At 35.6% G+C, this 18,580-nt stretch overlaps 2 protein-coding genes across 2 annotated transcripts; one reads left to right on the plus strand and one right to left on the minus strand.

Annotated features, from left to right (window-relative positions):
- Positions 1 to 242: 242 nt before the first annotated feature.
- On the plus strand, positions 243 to 4,918 carry LOC7476863 (protein indeterminate-domain 12). The gene is made up of 3 exons (XM_002306761.4): positions 243 to 1,226; positions 1,326 to 1,722; positions 3,653 to 4,918. Exons 1-3 carry the CDS (start codon positions 1,046 to 1,048, stop codon positions 4,497 to 4,499), a joined length of 1,425 nt encoding a protein of 474 aa, XP_002306797.2. The 5' UTR covers positions 243 to 1,045; the 3' UTR covers positions 4,500 to 4,918.
- Positions 4,919 to 9,555: 4,637 nt separating this feature from the next.
- Positions 9,556 to 16,566, minus strand: LOC7454308 (lysine-specific demethylase JMJ31). The gene is made up of 15 exons (XM_024601973.2): positions 16,267 to 16,566; positions 16,088 to 16,165; positions 15,894 to 15,977; positions 15,618 to 15,788; positions 15,436 to 15,504; positions 15,224 to 15,350; positions 14,838 to 14,910; positions 14,549 to 14,665; positions 13,118 to 13,237; positions 12,911 to 12,929; positions 12,229 to 12,304; positions 11,822 to 12,138; positions 11,544 to 11,659; positions 11,350 to 11,443; positions 9,556 to 9,905 (listed from the first exon to the last, which is right to left on the minus strand). Exons 1-15 carry the CDS (start codon positions 16,360 to 16,362, stop codon positions 9,837 to 9,839), a joined length of 1,626 nt encoding a protein of 541 aa, XP_024457741.2. The 5' UTR covers positions 16,363 to 16,566; the 3' UTR covers positions 9,556 to 9,836.
- Positions 16,567 to 18,580: the final 2,014 nt, after the last annotated feature.

Consider the following 18,580-nt stretch of genomic DNA (forward strand, 5'->3'; position numbering starts at 1 on the left):
TTTGCATGCCTTTACCATCCTCAAAGCTTTTTAAGCTTCTCAATCTTCCAGGCCTTCTATAAGCCAGCCGTCCTTTTAATATCATGATTCCATTCAAATTAAGGTCCTTTCTAGGGTTTGGGTGTTTTATAACAGGAACAAAGGAAAAGACAGAAAGTGCCAGCGTCATCCCTTCAAAAGAAAAATTATTAAAGAAATACTTGTAAGTAAAGAGAGAGTAAAAAGAAAGAAAAAAACGTTTGGGTGGGGTAGGGATTCTTCTTCTTAGCCTTCGCTTACCTCTCTCTCCTTAGTACAATCGCTCCTTTTTAAAAAGAATTTGTATTTTTCATACCATTATTATTTTTATTTTTTGTATTTTCTGTAATTTGCCACCCCCATCCTCGGTCTGCCACTGTAATCATAACCTCCTGTACATGTTATCTAGAAGAGAGATACAGGTTACTTCTCTTTTGATTATTTTTTCTCCTCTTTCCTTTATATAGGCATAAATAGACAGAAAGGCGAGTTATTGGGTAGTAAAGGGTTTTTAAGGAAAAACAAACTTGCTGTCTGGTCTTTCTATGTTTTATTGCATGGTGAACCCTCTCTTAGCTAGCTTATTAGTTGATGATCTTTGAGAGAGAGGGAGAGAGGTTAGAGAGAGAGAGGAAAGAGATATATCTGAATTGTGTTGCAGATTTGCTCAGAGAAGCAATCCATGGTTAGATAGCGACTTGGAGAATAACCCATCATGATCACCATCTCCTCACGAGATTTTGGTTTTGCTACCCAATGAATGATGCCTTTCTGTTTCTATAATTCACTGCCACCTGTTCATCAACAAAACTTTGTTTAGTTTAGTTGTGTCCAAAGCTGAGGATTCTCTATTTCTGGCCTTGGTCTTACATCTTGTTGTTGTTTCTTCAAGAGTGCAAAAGTGAACACTTGAACAAAGGTTACTCCAAAGAAAAGTGTTAGCTAGCACGAAATATATCAAACAAAACAAAACAAAGTGGTATCACTTCTTGGTTTTTCTTTTTTTGGAGTTTTCTTCTTCACGGATATGTTCCCTGCAGCCATGTCCAACTCAACTTCTTTGTCTGAAGAAGCTAGTGTCTCTTCTGGCACCAGAGTTCAAGAATTTGGTAGCTTAAATCCATTGGCTTCAAACTTCTCTCCTCTGCAGCATCAGCAACAGCAACAAAAGATCATCAAGAAGAAGAGAAGCTTACCAGGAAACCCAGGTAGGTTTTTCATTTAGACCCTCCAATCTTGTTTTAGACTATTTTGGAAATTCTAATACCATAATATAGAAAATTGTTTCTTTATATATGATCTTGCAGACCCAGATGCTGAAGTGATAGCATTATCTCCAAAGACCTTATTGGCTACCAATAGATTTGTGTGTGAGATCTGCAACAAAGGGTTTCAGAGAGATCAGAATCTTCAGCTTCATAGGAGGGGCCATAACCTTCCCTGGAAGCTGAAGCAAAGAAACAGCAAAGAAATTAAAAAGAAAGCTTATGTTTGCCCTGAGCCTACGTGTGTTCACCACCATCCTTCAAGGGCTCTGGGTGACCTTACAGGTATCAAGAAACACTATTGCAGGAAACATGGAGAGAAGAAATGGAAGTGTGAGAAATGCTCAAAGATCTATGCCGTTCAATCAGATTGGAAGGCTCACTCTAAAACCTGTGGAACAAGAGAGTATAGATGTGACTGTGGAACCCTTTTCTCCAGGTAATTTCTCTTTTTTTTGTTCCTTCCTAGTCTTTTTATATATTTTGGGATTTCAAATTGAATATTTTTTTTCCTTTCTACACACTTACGTTGGTCTCAAAGTCCTATGTTCCCTTCTTTACTTGTTTTTGATGTTTTACAGTTATGCACGCACTTTATATTTTGGATTCTCTTGGGATTCAAAGAAAATTTTGATCTTCTGTTTAAAGTGGGAAGTCTCATGTCTTCGCGATGGTCTTTGTATTTTGTTTCAGTCTGTTCTGTTTTTGTGGTTTGTTTTTTTTACAAGAGTGGTAATGTAAGCTCTGCATGGAATAATATATCTGGAGCTTAAATGCATTGGCAGGTATATCATAGACGTGGACAACATTAATACAAGTGTCTGTTACTGCTAAAACCATAAGAGTAACTGAAAGCAAAGCTTCTGAAATCTGAACCTGCCAATTTCAAAATTTGAAAACAACAAACAAGACAATAAAGAGAACAATCCACTTAAATCTTTTGTTTTATGTGTTGTTTTGTCTTTTAATTCAAGACGAGTCAGCTAAGTATATTCTTGCCTGGGGGTTCTGTGTACATCGTCGTCATCTAGGTTGTTAAAAAAAAGTTGGATCAATGCCATATTGCATTTACCTCGAAGGGTTTGACGTGCTTTTTTCACCGTGATTACTTCTTTTGGTACTTTATAAATTGAGTGATGACTGCAGTCTCAAAAACAATGATGAACATCTGCTCTTGTCCAAGAAAAAGGTGAAAACAAAGCTCTTAATTTGCTTTGGGGGGTTTTCATATGGATGAGTAAGAACCGTGATGGTTTCTTTCCCTTGAAGAATGCTATGATTTACTTGTAGAAAATACTGAAACTCTGACCTTTCATCATGACAAAAACTGATAAATCTGCAAAGATATCTGATGTGCTCATTTGCTTTCATTTTCTTTCATCAGCATTACAGATTTGGGCCCTTTTGGGGGTTTCAACTTTGAACTGCATATCTTTGTTACATGCATGAGCTCAAGTTTCAAAAGTCATTCATGTCATCGTCGTTTACCAATTTCTTGAAATTTTGAGCCTTTTTACCATCCATGACTACTATTTCTGCATGCATAAACACCAATCAACTCTCTCTCTCTCTCTCTCTGCACTTTAGTTTTGACCAAAAAAGATGGTTTTACTTTAGTGTTTTTGCTATAGCTTTATGGCAATCATGGCACGCACGGTCTTGTGGTCTGTCACCCTTTGAAGGAGTGCTACAAATTAAGATGAAGTAAATCAAATTAATTACCTTTAATGAGAATAATCAAATTCACATCAATGTATCCTTATGATCTTCCTCATTCACCTTTTTTTCTTGATCCCATTTCCCAAATGAATTTAAAAGTTTTTCCCTGGTTAAACACTTTTTATAAATGGAGTTGATAAACATTAAATTAATTATATATTACCAAGTATATCTGTTCTTTCTTTCTATCTGGACCTTTTCTCCTAGACCCCTTTTTTTGCTGTTTTGGTTACCCTCCTCCTCAGCATCGTGATTTTTTATATTTTCAAGTAAAAAGAAAAACATAATCTACTCTCGTATCTAGAAAATCATGCTTTACATGCCCTCTGCGGAAAGTTTAGTTTAATTAAATAAAAGAACGTGGTGTTAATTAAGGTCTGAACTCCTAATCACTTCATATATAACTAAATCAAAGAAATGTACCCTAGATAACTAAGAACTTAAATAGTAAATTACAATGTCAAAAATAGTTTTTAGAGTAGTATTTTCTAACAATAATCAAATGTGTTTAACTAAGTTCCCTCATCAATTATCCTCCTTTTGTTAATCATTAAGTATTAATCACAAATTAAACTGAATTTGTTATTTTGGTTTGTAATGATAGTGTTCACTGATAATCTCTTTATGTGCCTGCATTGTTGAAACTGCAGGAAGGATAGCTTCGTAACCCACAGGGCATTCTGTGATGCATTAGCTGAAGAAAGTGCAAGACTCTCAGCTCACCAGCTAATCTCCACAGATCCAAATGCCCAAGCTCTCCTCCTTCAAAACGCACTTCAAGCACACCCCATTTCCCTCTTCTCCGCCCCTAACCCTACTCATCAACAGCAAATCTCCCTCGCTTCTCCTTGGGACCCGCCTCGCCATCACAACCCTAGTAGTAATAACCACCAAAACCCAGTTCACATCAAGCCTGAAACTCACAACCATTTTCAAATCCCTCCGCTTCTCCAAGAACCACCACCACCAGCATTGCCTAGCCACAAGGGTTTGTTAGCCTCAACCTTCCACAGCCTATCAAATGCCGTCACGTCATCAGCAGCATCACACCACTTGTCAGCCACTGCACTCCTTCAAAAGGCTGCAAGTGTGGGTGCCGCTCAGACCTCAGTGGGCCACAGCCAAATGACCCAGCTGGACATGGGCGAGTTGGGATCAGCGGGCCAGGTTCATGTCAACTCAGCGAGTCACGTCGCACAGGGTCCTAACTATAACCTTAACAGCCTTGCCACGTGGCAGAAGAGTGACCGCCTGACAAGGGACTTTCTGGGCCTGACCGGTGAATGTGAGGACCATCATGGCCATGCCGCGAGTAATTCAAATGGGAGTAGTGGGGGTGTTAACGCTAGCATGAATGTGAGGGAAATCCTAACGTACACAGGGGGTGTAGGGTTCCACCAGCAGCAATACAATGAGAGAGACCACTCACTGCTGAAGCCCCACGGTGGTTTTGGATTCGCTCAGCCTTCTGCCTCTAAAACGTGGGGTGATTGCTAGAGAGCCCCCCAAAAGTAAAAGGGGCTAAATGGTAAAATTCCATTTACTCCCTTCAAAATGACCAAAGTGCCCCTTGTCCCCCTTGCCGCGAGAATCTAATGAAGGTTTTTTTTTTAAGAAATTAAGAGCCTTTCGTATGCCATATATATATATATGATCAACCTCTCATCTTTTATGCAGCAGCTTCACAGCAACATTTTTTTTTTTTGGGTTATCTCTCTTAATTTAAGAATGCTATTAGCCATTTCCCTTCCTGCTTTTCTGTTTTTATCCTTTGCCCTCCTCCTCTTTAATGTTAGATTTAGCTATGGTGATCGAGAGGATGGTGGCTTCCTTGTAATTTTGCTGCGGAAAAATCATGTCACAAGCAGAATATAAAGATGTGCAGTAATAATAGAATTCCGTGGGATTTATTTTTCTTGGCTACTGTTTTTTATACCATTTCCTTCAGGACTTTTCCCCATCTCAATCCAGACAGCTATACGTACATGAAGGTCACATGTCACTTGTTGATTTCTAGGGTTTAGGCTCGTAATTTTGGTGGATCATATCTAGCTGATTGAAAGATGATCCTGGCGATTCCAAGCCGACCAGCCATACAGATATTGCGTTGGAATTAAGAAGGGTTTAATTTTTTTTTGAGTTTAACGTGGGTTTCGGGTCAGCTTGCGCGCACCTCGATTAATTCCACGGGCCCTAAAGTTAACGACCATGTAAGCCTCCAGTGGCCATTATATAAGCAACCATAGGGCTTGAATCTGAAACCACAGAGAAAACAAACCTCTTGATTCCAAACTTTTATCATTGTACCACCATCTAGAAGGGTTCAATTTTAAACCAAGGAATTCTTCTTTTGGAATTCATTGTCACTTTTGTGCTGTTCAGAGAATATACAAACAAAGTGGGCATAGGAGACAACTACCACTCATAGGCCTCACTGGCCCTATGCTAACCATTATGATCTTATTATGAACAAAAAGTAAATCTTTTTTTTTATTTGTTCTACTCTTTAGGCCCCCCAATCCCTTTCACGGTAACTTTAACTTAAATGCTATAAACATATTTATATCACGTTTGTTTTTTTATTTTAATAATATTTTTTAAAAAAATTAAAATATTTTTTTTATATTTTTAGATTATTTTGATATTTTAATGTTAAAAATAAATTTTAAAAAATAAAAATATATATCATTCCAATTAAAGTTCCCCCTGTTTGGTAATTGCAATTAAAGTTGTACTTAATTCAAGCTGAACTCGGTGATTTTAAGATTAATAAGCATAAAATATGATCGTTTGGTAATTGCAATGAAAGTTGTACTTAATTCAAGCTGAACTTAGTGATTTTAAGATTAATAATCGATCATAAAATATGATCATAAAGCGATCATAAGTAGTTTTTAATTATTGTCTTATCTTGAGTTATAAAAAAACAAATATAATTTCGAATATTTCCTATTTTGAAAACACGTAAGTTTTGTATTTTTATTTGTTTATATTCCATTATGTAACACATATCTCGTTTAATATAATTTCGAATATCTTCTGTTTTGAAAACACGTCAATTTATTTTAAAATTTATTATCTTTGTTTTTCCAAACCAAGCCCCTTTAAGAGGTTAATGTCGATGCATATTCTGCTGGGTGAAGAAATGAAATAAACACAAGAAAGCGAGTGGATATTCTCGGATCGTTCATGTTAATCAAGCAAAGAAACCTTTTCTCTATAGTTAACGATGAATAATGCTAACGGCAGCATATATGGAGGTTCCAGACCTCCAGGTGAGAAGAAGACGACACTTTGTATGTGCAAGGAATGGGAATTACGATCCCACCCTCCATTACCTGTAAAAAACAGTGCATGAAAAATGGAGGGGTTTAAGCTTTAAGAGGAGGAGATGTTCTGGAACATGATATTGTGGAACAGGAAGACGGTACTGCATAATCAAGAAGTAGCAGATGAGGAAAGCATGCATATTGTCGGTGGAGGGCCTTGCCTTGTACCCAAGAAATTGACGAATGTGTCCTTTATCCCCCACCCAGTAGACAGTGATAGCCCAGCGGTCATTTTTCAGATGTCTCCTTCAAGTTTCTTGCAATAATTCTCGTGATTTATTTGGAGAAATTAAGAATAATAATAATAATCCTTCCGACTCAATTTTAGCTAATCTACATGGCCATAGATATACTTAATGGCACAATCGTCTCTCGGTTTATAGAATTTAGGCACGTTAAACTTGATGATTCGTTAAAAAGAAGAAGAAAAAAGAGAGACATTAATGGCTGCTTCTGCTGCTATCAAGATTTGGTCAAATTCGGCCATTCCCACCTGTCGGAGAACTGATCCAGTGGAATAAATAAACAAAACAAGTAGCATATAAAGCCAATCGCCTCAGCAAGACTTTTATTAGGATACAGAGTTTTTTCTCTTTTCTTTCTTTCCATTGTAGGTAGAAAAGAGGGTGTCGAGGTATTTGTACGTATTTGTAGAGATGTTGATTGATTTGTATTTGTATATATATTATTTCCTGTAACATAAAATAATGTAGATGTCTGTTAGCACTTTTTCCATACAAATTCACAATAACATAATATATATATATATTATTATGCGAAAACAAATTCACAATAACATAATATACAAATTCACAATAACATAATAATGTAGATGTCTGTTAGCACATTTTAAAACATAAGTTATAATGCGAAAACAAGAACCTTGACAATATTGTCCATTTGGACAACATTTCAATTAGAGTTTTAAAAAGATATTGATTTTTTTAATAATTTTTTATATTTTTATATTGTTTTAATATTAAAAATAAAATTTAAAATATAAAAAAATATTATTTTAATATATTTCTAAATAAAAATATTATTTTAAAAAACAAACCAGCATCAGGTTAAAGTAATTCTAATACCCCTTTTCTGCCGGTGACGGGTTTCGGCGTCCTGTAATTACACGCCGAATGAAAAGTTTGCAATGAATAAAACTCCGTTCAGCTTTTGTCCAAATGAGACCAGTAATTTCAAATTCGACAGCTAACCCGAAGGGGCCTTTTGTAGCTCAATACAATCTATATTAGCGACTAATATTGGAAAATCTAGCCTGGCAGTACTAGTATTCTTTTCTCCTTTAAACCAAAAAAAAAAAGCTTTTTTTCCAGATAACATCGAATGTTTGTGGCAACTCATAGGCTTATAGCTAGACCTTTTACTTTACAATGGGATAAAAAAAAAAAATCCAACTGCCTAGCTCCGAGGGAGTCAATAATGTTTTTGAATGAGCCACTTACCAGTTTTCATGTGTTTACATAAACTATGCTAAAATGGGAATCCTTGAACCTTGATGAGACCATAGCATAAGCAGTACTGGGGGCATAGGGTAGTGTCGCTACAGAAATTTCAGGCAATTCCCTTTTTTTCTTCTCTCTTCTATCAAATTCCCATCAAGGATTGAAGAGATATAAGCAGTTTCCAAGAATTTCTTTTTCGTCAATCATCACTCTATGGGTACTAGGGATTTTTTTTTCTTTTGTGATAATATCGAAGAAATGTAGCCTTTTCTAAAGAGAGGTGTGGATGGATGTAAAACCTGCTACAAGCGTGAGTAAAAAAAAGGCTACTAAGTTGATGGTGTATGTGTATTTGTGCGAGTGTGGTGGTGGTCCGAGACATATATAGTGGTACTAGACCAAAAGATAAAAAGAAGAGAGGAGAAGAGAAAACGAAAGAGAAAAAATGTCAACGGTTATGCAAAAGACACTCAATACAACTTTGAATTACATGTCTTCGTTGAGTCTTCTTTTCTTCGATGACCTCCTGGGCTCCCTCTATCAATTTCTGTGCGCGTCCCCATGCTAGAGCCTTTGATTGGCAGCTTAACCAACATCATTAACATTCCAATCATTTTTCTCTACTTTGTTTCCATGACCCACCAGTTGATCTCATGCTTGACCACTCGGATCGATCAGTTTAGGCAAATTTTCAATGTTAATGATTGGAAGAATCACGTATAAACTGATTTACATGACGTCCACTCGAGTGGTTTAATTAGTATGATGCCAAGAATAACACAAGCTGCAACTGCATTTCTGTCTTTATCTTTCGCATCTGTTTGGAAACGCGACTGCACTCACCCGCGGCAGAAGAACTGCAAGTTACGAGCCATAACTTTGTATATTCGATCGCTAGGAGAATGGGGCAAATTCTTGTTACCTTAACTTTGTATATTCACCAGGAGAAAAGAGAAGAGGGGGGATATAAAGGGATTTATTTAATAAAAAGGAGAGGTGGTGGGTGTTGTATGGTATATCCAAGCTTTTAGAAAGTATAAATGTAAGATGCAGGGTTAAGGTACAATACATGCCATTTGCCTACAGAAAAAGACTGCATCTTTTTTATATCCCTCTGCTGCACAACCAGACAAACCAAAAGCTTCTCTTCCATTACCTCTTCCCTTTTCCTCTCTCAACATCCTTGCATATGTCATCTTCCATCAGGGAATCTAATCTTAACAAACCCTCCTTTTCCCTCTTTTCTTCCTTCCGGCCCTAATAATTACCAATGCCTTCTTTTTCCATGCTTTTTCCTCTTTACTCCTCCTGCTGCAAATCCCCATGCAACACACTCTTTTCCACACAACCCCTCCAGCAATAAATTTAAAAAAAAAATAAACCACCTCCATGTAACCGCACTCTCTTTATAATCCCCTCGTAAATTTAGACCAAGTCTCAGCAATACGGTCGTAATAAAGAAACGACAAAAGGTGAGAGAATCAGGCAAGCCAGTTATGTTGCAACTATATGGTTACATTACCTTGGCAAGCGAGTTGTGTTGCAACTATATGGTTACATTACCTTTTCTTCTGGTTTGTGTTAACTGCTGAGATGCTTGTTGGCTGGATTAATCATACATGATGTCAGATTATTGTCCAGATATACGACACTTCCTCCAGTTTTGCTCTGATATTAAGACGAAAGTCGTTATTTAGGGAAGATATTGCTGTTGATGCCATCTGCTTATGCGTTCTTGATGGAACACCATTTAAGACAGGGACATGAAGTTTCATAATTCTGACTATACATTATACAAAAAATTTATCTGTTGGAAGAGTATCATTAGAGTCAAATTACTTGGGATAGCATGGCATATTGAAAGCTGTGACATATACAGCACTATTCAAACTAGGCAATCATTTATATTTCTGCAGCATGGATGACTCGCATGTAAAAGTACCGATTATGACAGAAAGCTTCTTCTATGGAAATGCTTTGCTCGACTCTTTTAATACGGCAGGTGGGACCGATTCTTTCACGAAGTTGCATCACTGCATGGCTTATCATCTAATTGATGGTTTGGGAACGTCAATGTTCACTCCCAAGAATTTATCCAGAGAATCTTTGAATGCCTGCGGCAAGAAAATAATATGTCAAATTCAGATCCAAAGTTCTCATTAGCCCAATGCATCAGAGTTGCTCAAGATAATCCCCATCTTTAACAATCAATTCTGTTTCAGCAAAAAAGGGAGAATTTTAGAATGTATTAATTTATCTCTAGGCGTGCCTGGAAGACTTTATTGTCACTCGTATATGAATCAAAGGAAAAGATGACGATGCTGCTAAATAATGCATATAAAAGTTCGTTTGGATGGAGATTGGAAAATGCAAAGAACCAAAAAGAAAACAAAGGCCATGAATAACTTTAAAAAGACTGCTCATTTGGGAAAAAATCAATGTGGTCAAAGTTGAACTGGATCAGAAAACTATAATGAGAGTAGAATCCAAATCCAGTTGGATTCAGCCAGTACAGCTTTTAATTCGAAAAGGAATACAAATCCAGACCCAGAGAATCTAATCTGTGAATGCAATGATCATGCATGGCAATACTAACATGGCACCGCACTAGCTCACCATGCAAAGTTTTACTGAGAAGAACGAGAGGGACTTTTTTTCACTGATACCGAAGAATGGGTAAGATACATGGATTTCAGGGTTCATTGCCCTCTCTCTGTTTTTTCTTTTTCTTTTTTTCATCTTAAAAGGATCCTGGCTAAGTGCAAAGAAAAAAATGTTTTCACGCTAATTTTCTAACCTATGCGTGCTCCGTGAACTCCATCACCAAATTCCAAATCTGGAAGAGCTTCATCATTTGCAGGATGCAATAAAATCATGCAGAAAAAATGCTTCATAGCATGAGGCCACTGACGAATCAAAATGGAATCTACATCAAACTGGAATATAACAACTCCAAATGAAACTTTCATGGTGTGTAGCTAGTAGAAATGTATACTTTAACCAATTAAACTTCAAATATGATACTTTGTTGAGATTGGGCCAATTACAGTAATGCTTGTGAAAGAATGCTCCAAACTTAGAAGATCACATGTCATGATTTCTCCTTTGAAAACACAATTCAAATCAAACAGAGACTGTGATGTTAATGGCATTTTAATATATTAGCATAAGTTAAAATGTAGTATGAGACACTCTCTACCTACTATATTAAGTTGTTTTGGTTGTAACTCGTTGCATTTCACTGTTATGTTGATTGACCACAAGTTAGGCCTGTTAGGCCATTACCGAATTATAGGCCATGGAAGTGAGGTCCTAGGATAGAGAATTTGGAAGCAATCCTACCTTTCAGCTTTTTCGATTGGATGCTCTAGCACTCAAGCAATTTTATTCCTCACTCCATAAAAGTAGTAAATAAATTAGTGAACCTAAAGCAAAATGGATTTCACATGCAAACATAAGTACCTAAATACCATACCTTATGAAATCATAAATATATATGATAAAATATGCAATTTATGTAGTTCTGCCAGGCATTTTCATGAAGAAAAATAACATTACCTGGAGAGCAAACAATTCCTTTCCATTAAGGATTGCATCCATTGCAGCAAATTGGTCATCAAATGCACCATAAAAGCCTTGGTAGAATTTGTTCCTGAAATAAAAAATGATAAATGGTCGAGTAAATACAAAGATTATAGGTGTCTTCTTCTTTCCTTTCAAGAAAAAAAAATCTTCATGAATTTGACAGATACCGATCATCTTCTGTTGTATGTTGATCAACCTCATCAAACTTCCTTGTAAGTACCTCTGCTCCTACTGGTGAAAGCAAGTGCAGCATCAGAGCCTCCAGGGTTCTTGGAAAATTGTGCTGAAAAGAGTTAGATGACATGAAAAACTATCGAAGAAAAAGGTGGGATGGTGTGTAATCTATGTATTGTTGGAGCTTATTTTGTGGTAGCAGGGTATTTCCTACAGTTTTAATAAGAATTTCATCCACCTATGGGAGCTTTATAAGGGGGTGCATACTCACCGCCATGGCAAGGAGGACATTCTGAAGAGTGCTTGGATCAAAGGTCCAAAGAATTTTAGCAACTGGATCATCCTCTAGGAAAAATAATTTACTTGTCAAAGTTTTATCGCATTCATGTTTCACACTGACTTTAGAATCATTTGGTGGAGTTGATTGAATGCATTGACTTTGGTCGGTGATGTTAACACGGTCATGAACTACAGAAACAAGTTCATGAAGGGCCTGGAGAGAAAACGGTTCCAATTCATGCAACTTAAGGTCCTTCCCTTGTAAACCCTGTTTCTTGCATGCCGGGTTCAAGTCACAACAACCATGATCTGGTACAAAATTATCAAGATCAGTCTACAGAAAGACATGGGAAATAAGCTGGGTGAAGAAAACCTAGTGGTATAATTATCAGAACTGACCTGCTCCATTACTGGGCAGCTCACATGTACTCTTCAGTTTCTCTGTGCTGTGAGAAGCCTTGGGGAGTACTTGGTTCTGTCCTAATTTTAAATATAATATACATGTTGAAATGGTTGACAATAAACTTGTAACTCGAAACAAGATGCATGAAGGAAAAGAAACAGGACAGTAGACTCCCCAAACTTAATGGATGAAACAATTTTGAAAATTTCATTAATGAGTACTCTTTAGTAAACAGACTCTGCACATGATAATATTTGAGCATCAATTGTCATAAATTACTGAAAAGTTTTGGTGGAGACTTGTGATTTCAAAGCTTCTTCGTCTACAAACAATGACAAACTTTCTGAAAGCCTCAAAAAAGTTATGTTCACAATTTTATCTGTTAGTGGCCCTCGAACTTTTCAAAGCTCAGACATAAAGAGCTCCTCAACCATTAATTTGAGAAACACTTCTGTCCTTCCACTGCAAATTTTTTTGTGCTATTGAAGTGTGGCTGATGAAGAATGCTGCAAACCTAAGGAAGTCTCCCAAAGGAATTATACATGGTAAAAGAAATCATGTAAATCTAATGGGCACAAGCTAACAGAATAAACATTTTGCAGAGCCCAAAAACAAGAGAAAAGGGTCTCCACTAGGAATAAGCATGCAACATCTGACGTATCAAGGAGAAGGACATACCATTTCTTTGTCCATCAATCTTGAATTTATAGCATTGATTTGACGAGCCAATAAAACATGTTAGAGCAAAACAAAATCACTAAATCAAGTTAGCTTAAACTGCATTACCAACACCAAACTGAAACAGTTACACAGGGAAAAAATGGGGACCAAAGGAGAAACAGATGAAACATTATAACATTATAAGACAAAATGAATCAAGAGTACCTTCTTAATATTCTTCGCAAATAATAAGCATCCATGTGTTCTAACATGTTAGACATTATGTTGGACCGCCACCAAAAGTTCACAGCAATGGTCAAATCATCACTGTCTACTTGGTGGAACCTGTAGCAATTGGAGACAACAGTCATCTCACCTGACTAAATACCAAAAGTGAGGTTGAGTCCAAGAAATAAGTCTAGTGTCTTAATAGTGGTGTAATAAGTTTTGCATACATAAAGAGCAGTAGAATCAGAGAACCATTTTAGTAAGGTTCTGAGTAGCAAAACACAGTAAAAGAGAAACAGTTAAATTTGGAAACGATGTTTGCAGCATTAGACAGTTACATAATTGATTCTTTGTTGACTATTGCATCACGAAAAAAACCATGGTAAGAGGAGGGAATAGTTGATGGTACAAAGCATAAAAGGCCATGTCAATGTCAGTCATGGATAATTTAAAAAGAAAGACTCCTAAAACAAATTATTGCATGGACAGGACAGCTGATACAGATAGCAAGAAGTACAATACTGCAACCAAAAGGCTCTAAGGTAGAGAGAAGATCAACAATTTTGAAACTAAAATGGAGAAATGACCTGAAGGTGTGAAAGGATGCATGAAGGAGACTCAGCTATACTAGTTAGCATTAATGCCCCTCAGTTCTGAACAAACATGCATAAACCCCACTTCATATTTGCTGCTGAAAAATAAATAGCTTCTATTTGTCAATTCTATGAGATGACTCACACATATCAGACAAGATAATGAACAAAGCAACCAATTTTTCTAGGAGCAGAGGGATGGTGATCCAATAAGTTAAGACTTGCATCAATTTCATATTTTGGAAGTCTTTCCTGGACAATAATAAGTCTTTTTTTAAGGTTTCTTAAATTAGAAAGCTGTTGGTTTATTTTTAAATTTTTACTTCCTATGTTCTGGAAGTCTTAGGTTTACTTCCTATGTTTTGGAAGTCTTAGGTTAATTCAGTTACTTTTGGTTATGGATCATTTTCTTTATGTCACCTTCAGGTCTCAATTCCTGCAAGTGTTTACAGAATTCAACAGCAAAACAACAGCCACCAAAACTCTTATCTTTTTATGCTTTCCTCCCCAAGATCAACCATAACTCCTAATTCCCCATTCTCCACCATAAGAATTCATCAATCTCTTGATCAACACTACCACCTTTTGTGATGACTAAGCAATAAAATTTACGGATACATCCGTGATACAACACAGAACAAAATGCATGAAAGAAAGCAAAATAACATCTCAGATTTCTTGTAGTTTGTTAAAGAAGTAAAACGAAAAGTCAATACCAAACTTGAATAAAGGTAAGAACAATATCATAAGCTTGGCATTATAGTCTAGAATTACACGAAGAAGGTTCCTAATAAAGGGAATTTTCTCATAAGCATCATTATATTTTAAACCTTACCAGCCTTCAGGAATGAAAAGGGCATCACCTGCATGAAGAATAACCTTCTGAGAGTAGTCCATGGAGCATTTTGCTCTCGGATACAATGAGAAGTCAGGGTTTTCCAGAGCAATAGAACTGCCAGCCAGAAGAAGACAAGTTGGCAATTACAAAAGGATAATTATAAAAAGAAAGCAGTTCCAAATTTCCAGTGGCTAAACAAACTTTACAGGCACTACATTTTCATACTCTTACAAAATTGAGGGGGAACAGAAATTAATTTGCTGTTGCTCACAAAAAAGTGGCATACCTGTGGTTTGATGCCTCCCCATATACAGGCATTGGGTATAAAAATGGACTTGCAGAGGGCGGCCATAAGACAACTGCAACGAAGAAGTATTTGAACAAAACAGAAAAACAAAAGAAGCAAGCTCTAACTTATAAATAAATTGATAAAGGGAACTATCTAGACCAGACATAGGCAACGGTTCAAAGAACAAGCATGACATGGAACTAAGTGTGCAGGAAGAAAGCATTAGCATGCAAGATTGGAAAAGAATTTGTAGTTTCTTTACAAATAATAGAATCCTGACAAGGGCTATTAGCATTGCCATGAATCTATAACTTGCAGCTAAAGAGAGAAAGTCGCTATAGTTGTAGAATGGACAAGAAGGGAGAGAGAGAGAGAGACGGAACCTTGTTTGCTGCCAGCAACTACACATAGCACGTTATGATGTGGATCATAGTGGGTGCTTGATCTAGATTGAGCATTATTCATCCACAAATTGATAGAAGCTAGTTCTTTTGTTTCCAAAAAAGTAGGCTGCGAAAACCAATCAACAGTAACAAGTTAACCATGGAGACCATTAGACTAAACGGCAACGGGGTGAAGAAAGAAATGCACAAACCGTTTGAATGTCTTCCCTAAGACCTTCAAGTTGAACCCTCTCTCGATCCTCACTATTCATTATCGGCACCTGGACACAGACAATTACAATTTTCACCCTAGTACTAACTCAATATCACACAGACTCAAAAGCATTAAACAAGAAAAACAGCATTCAATATCTAGAATCCGCAAAGTTCCAACCTGTGCTAGATAAATTTGCTGAGGAACATCACCGGAAAGCATACTTTCCTGATCTACATCAGTAACAGCATCATGATGCCTTTCTGATTGCAACAAAGAACCACCACTACTGTCCGTGTTTCGCATACTTTGCTTGCAAAAATCAATAAACGTGGAAAACGGTAACTGAACCTACAACAGGAAAGGAAAAAAAACATATAGTAATAAGAGGAAGGAAACTCTTAAAAGCTCCAATATACGATTATTACTCGAATAAGAAACTGGCACAAAAATTACCCTTTCATGGCTTCTAATATCGCCATAAAACACAGGTGCAGTTTTAGATAGCATAGCTTCCACAGTAGATGATCCTACCCGTTCCTAAATTTCAATTAATTAACATAAAAATCAATCATAAGTTCAGTTCCTACATTAAAGAATAATAATAATAGTAATAATAGTAATTCTCAAATAATAAAGTACAAAGTAACCTGCAAGTGATCGAGGCCGCCATTAGCCGGATTCCACTTGACGAAAGCTTTCCAGTCCTTAATGCATCCATTAAAAACCTTTCGAGCAAAGAAATATAAAATAGGTAAGCTCTACTAGACAAAATAGCATTGATGGAAAGCTCTGAAAAAGAGGAGATGTGGTGAAGGAATTGAATTACAGCGGGGACGTTTTTGGATTCGATTTGAGACGCGAATTCTGTGGGAGAAGGGAGCTTTTCGAATCTTTGGATTTGTAATTGTAAAGACTCTTCCATGTTATTTTCTTCTTCTTTTTTTATTGTTTGCGGCAGCTATGAGAGAGGTAAGGGAGTGAGAACTGGGAACGTCGAGTTTGAGGTACGAACTTCAAAGACAGTGAGTGAGTGTGAGTCGCCGAGTCAGGATTATTGGATCCAGTATGACCGGTTATACGAAAAATTCCTGCGCCGGGAAGGGAAACGTGCCAGTTGTTACTTACGGGAATATAAGGCGGTAGTTTGGTAAGGGTGCAAGGGTTGATTGTGTAATTTAAAAGTTTTCGTGGTTTTAAATTTTTAATCAGTGCCAAGTGTTTCTGGGCCAGCAGTGACCTAAATTACTGGATCATCGGGCATTGAAGCCTTGGTTTCCAAGCCCAGTTTCTGTGAACTCTAGGACAGTGGAGGTTGTTTTTTTCTTTGAGAAAAATGAAAGAGTGGCTTCTTATAGTTTTATTAAAATATACTCGATTGTTCATTTTACCGAGCAATTGGCTAAATTAAAATAATTTTATAGTTTATTAAATAAATCTATTTAACATTTTTTAATCATTGGCTTGTTGCTAAGTGAATAATATTTATTTACCTTCAAAAACTGACAATGTGTATTAGTAACCAGCATAATTATAAGATAATTAGGATATAATAAATAAAAAAATTTAATATTTTGTAATTTGATAACACTGTAATTATAATATCTTCAAGCAATAGTAAAAAAATTTTGATGAGACAACCTTCGTTATTTTTATATATTAAATGTCTAAATTATTCTAATGAAATGAGTCTCCTTTTAGTTTTGATGCGAGGCTAATATGGGTATTTGAAATTCTAGCGAAGTTACTGATTATTGTTTTTTTGTTTTGAAAAGAATGAAAATAATATTATTTTATTTTATTTTATTTTTAATATAAAAATGATAAAAAAATAAATTTAAAATAAATTTAAAATTTCTAAAAGAATACGGTCAAACTGCACAGGCCCTTGAAATGCGTGTTGATCCAGGCAGTTTTCTCAGTTCTTGCTTATTTTGGGTCCTGGTATCGAGAATAGGATTTTGAACGTTACATAGCCCAAGTGCGCAATTAATATATTCAGCTTCTACGTGCCAAACCAACAACCAGAGAAAGGGATCCATTAATTTCTATCCCATCTTGGAGTTTGGATAGGCATCTCATACCAACCATCGAATTTATTAAATTTTAATTTTTTTTATTTCAAATCAAAAAAAAAATTATGTATTTAGATTGTTTTTATTTGTTAATATCAAAAATAAATTTTTAAAAATATATATATTATTTTAATATATTTTCAAGTAAAAAATACTTTTAAAAATAATTATTACAACTATCTCAGTCTAAACAATAATCATTCATAATAAACATTCAATCACTCCTCGTGGTGATAATGGGTCACTTTTAATGTATTTTTTAAATGAAATTTTATAAAAAAAAATTAATTCAAGGCTATTTTTAATATTATGGTGGGACATGGTTAAAGATGTTTTTAAATTTTAAATTTTTTTTTATCTCAAACTTGTATTTGAGAAAGCTACACTTTAAAGTTTTTTTAAAATATAATTTTTAAAAACTGCAACTGTAAAAACTATTATATATTAAAGACACCCGTAGTAGTACCATCATGTATATAATTATTGAGCTAACAAACACTCATGGACAGACACTTAATAATTAATTCTAGATTTATGACTTGTGTTGATGTATGTACAAAATTAAGAGGGTTACGTTCTAGTCCCAATCTAAATAATGCATCATGAGAATCATTTACCAACTCTCATCAGTCGAGGAGTAAAAGCGTTTCACCTAACGAAAACTACTGGCATGTAGACCCGTTTAATGAGTAATCAAGAGGGGCACGTTTGAATATAACAGCAGGAATTTTGTTTTTGTATTTTAAAAATATTTTTAAATAAAATTAAAAATTTTTATGTTTTTTTACTTTAAATTAATATATTTATGGTGTTTTTAAATTATTTTAATGTATTGATATTAAAAATAATTTTTAAAATATAAAAAAATATTATTTTAATATATTTATAAATAAAAATACTTTAAAAAACAACTACAAATAAACTGTCAAGCTAAAAAAAAAAAAAAAAAGATTTTTTCATGTTATGCCCTCCAGCCACCGTTAAAATGCATAAATCAAGCTGGGAGGAGGAGACTATGATTAGGGGAAAGATTGATTTCAAATGAGAAAAAAAATAAATAAAGGCCTG

Source organism: Populus trichocarpa, chromosome 5 (genome assembly GCF_000002775.5).
Source record: "Populus trichocarpa isolate Nisqually-1 chromosome 5, P.trichocarpa_v4.1, whole genome shotgun sequence".
NCBI lineage: Eukaryota > Viridiplantae > Streptophyta > Magnoliopsida > Malpighiales > Salicaceae > Populus > Populus trichocarpa.

Coding starts and splice junctions, on each gene's coding strand:
- LOC7454308 (XM_024601973.2), bottom strand. CDS start 16,362: ATGGAAGAGTCTTTACAATTACAAATCCAAAGATTCGAAAAGCTCCCT. Junction 14,911..15,223: donor AGTTGCTGGCAGCAAACAAG/GTTCCGTCTCTC, acceptor TCTTCGTTGCAG/TTGTCTTATGGCCGCCCTCT. Junction 13,238..14,548: donor CTTTTCATTCCTGAAGGCTG/GTAAGGTTTAAA, acceptor CAATTGCTACAG/GTTCCACCAAGTAGACAGTG.
- LOC7476863 (XM_002306761.4), top strand. CDS start 1,046: ATGTTCCCTGCAGCCATGTCCAACTCAACTTCTTTGTCTGAAGAAGCT. Junction 1,227..1,325: donor AAGCTTACCAGGAAACCCAG/GTAGGTTTTTCA, acceptor ATGATCTTGCAG/ACCCAGATGCTGAAGTGATA. Junction 1,723..3,652: donor TGTGGAACCCTTTTCTCCAG/GTAATTTCTCTT, acceptor TTGAAACTGCAG/GAAGGATAGCTTCGTAACCC.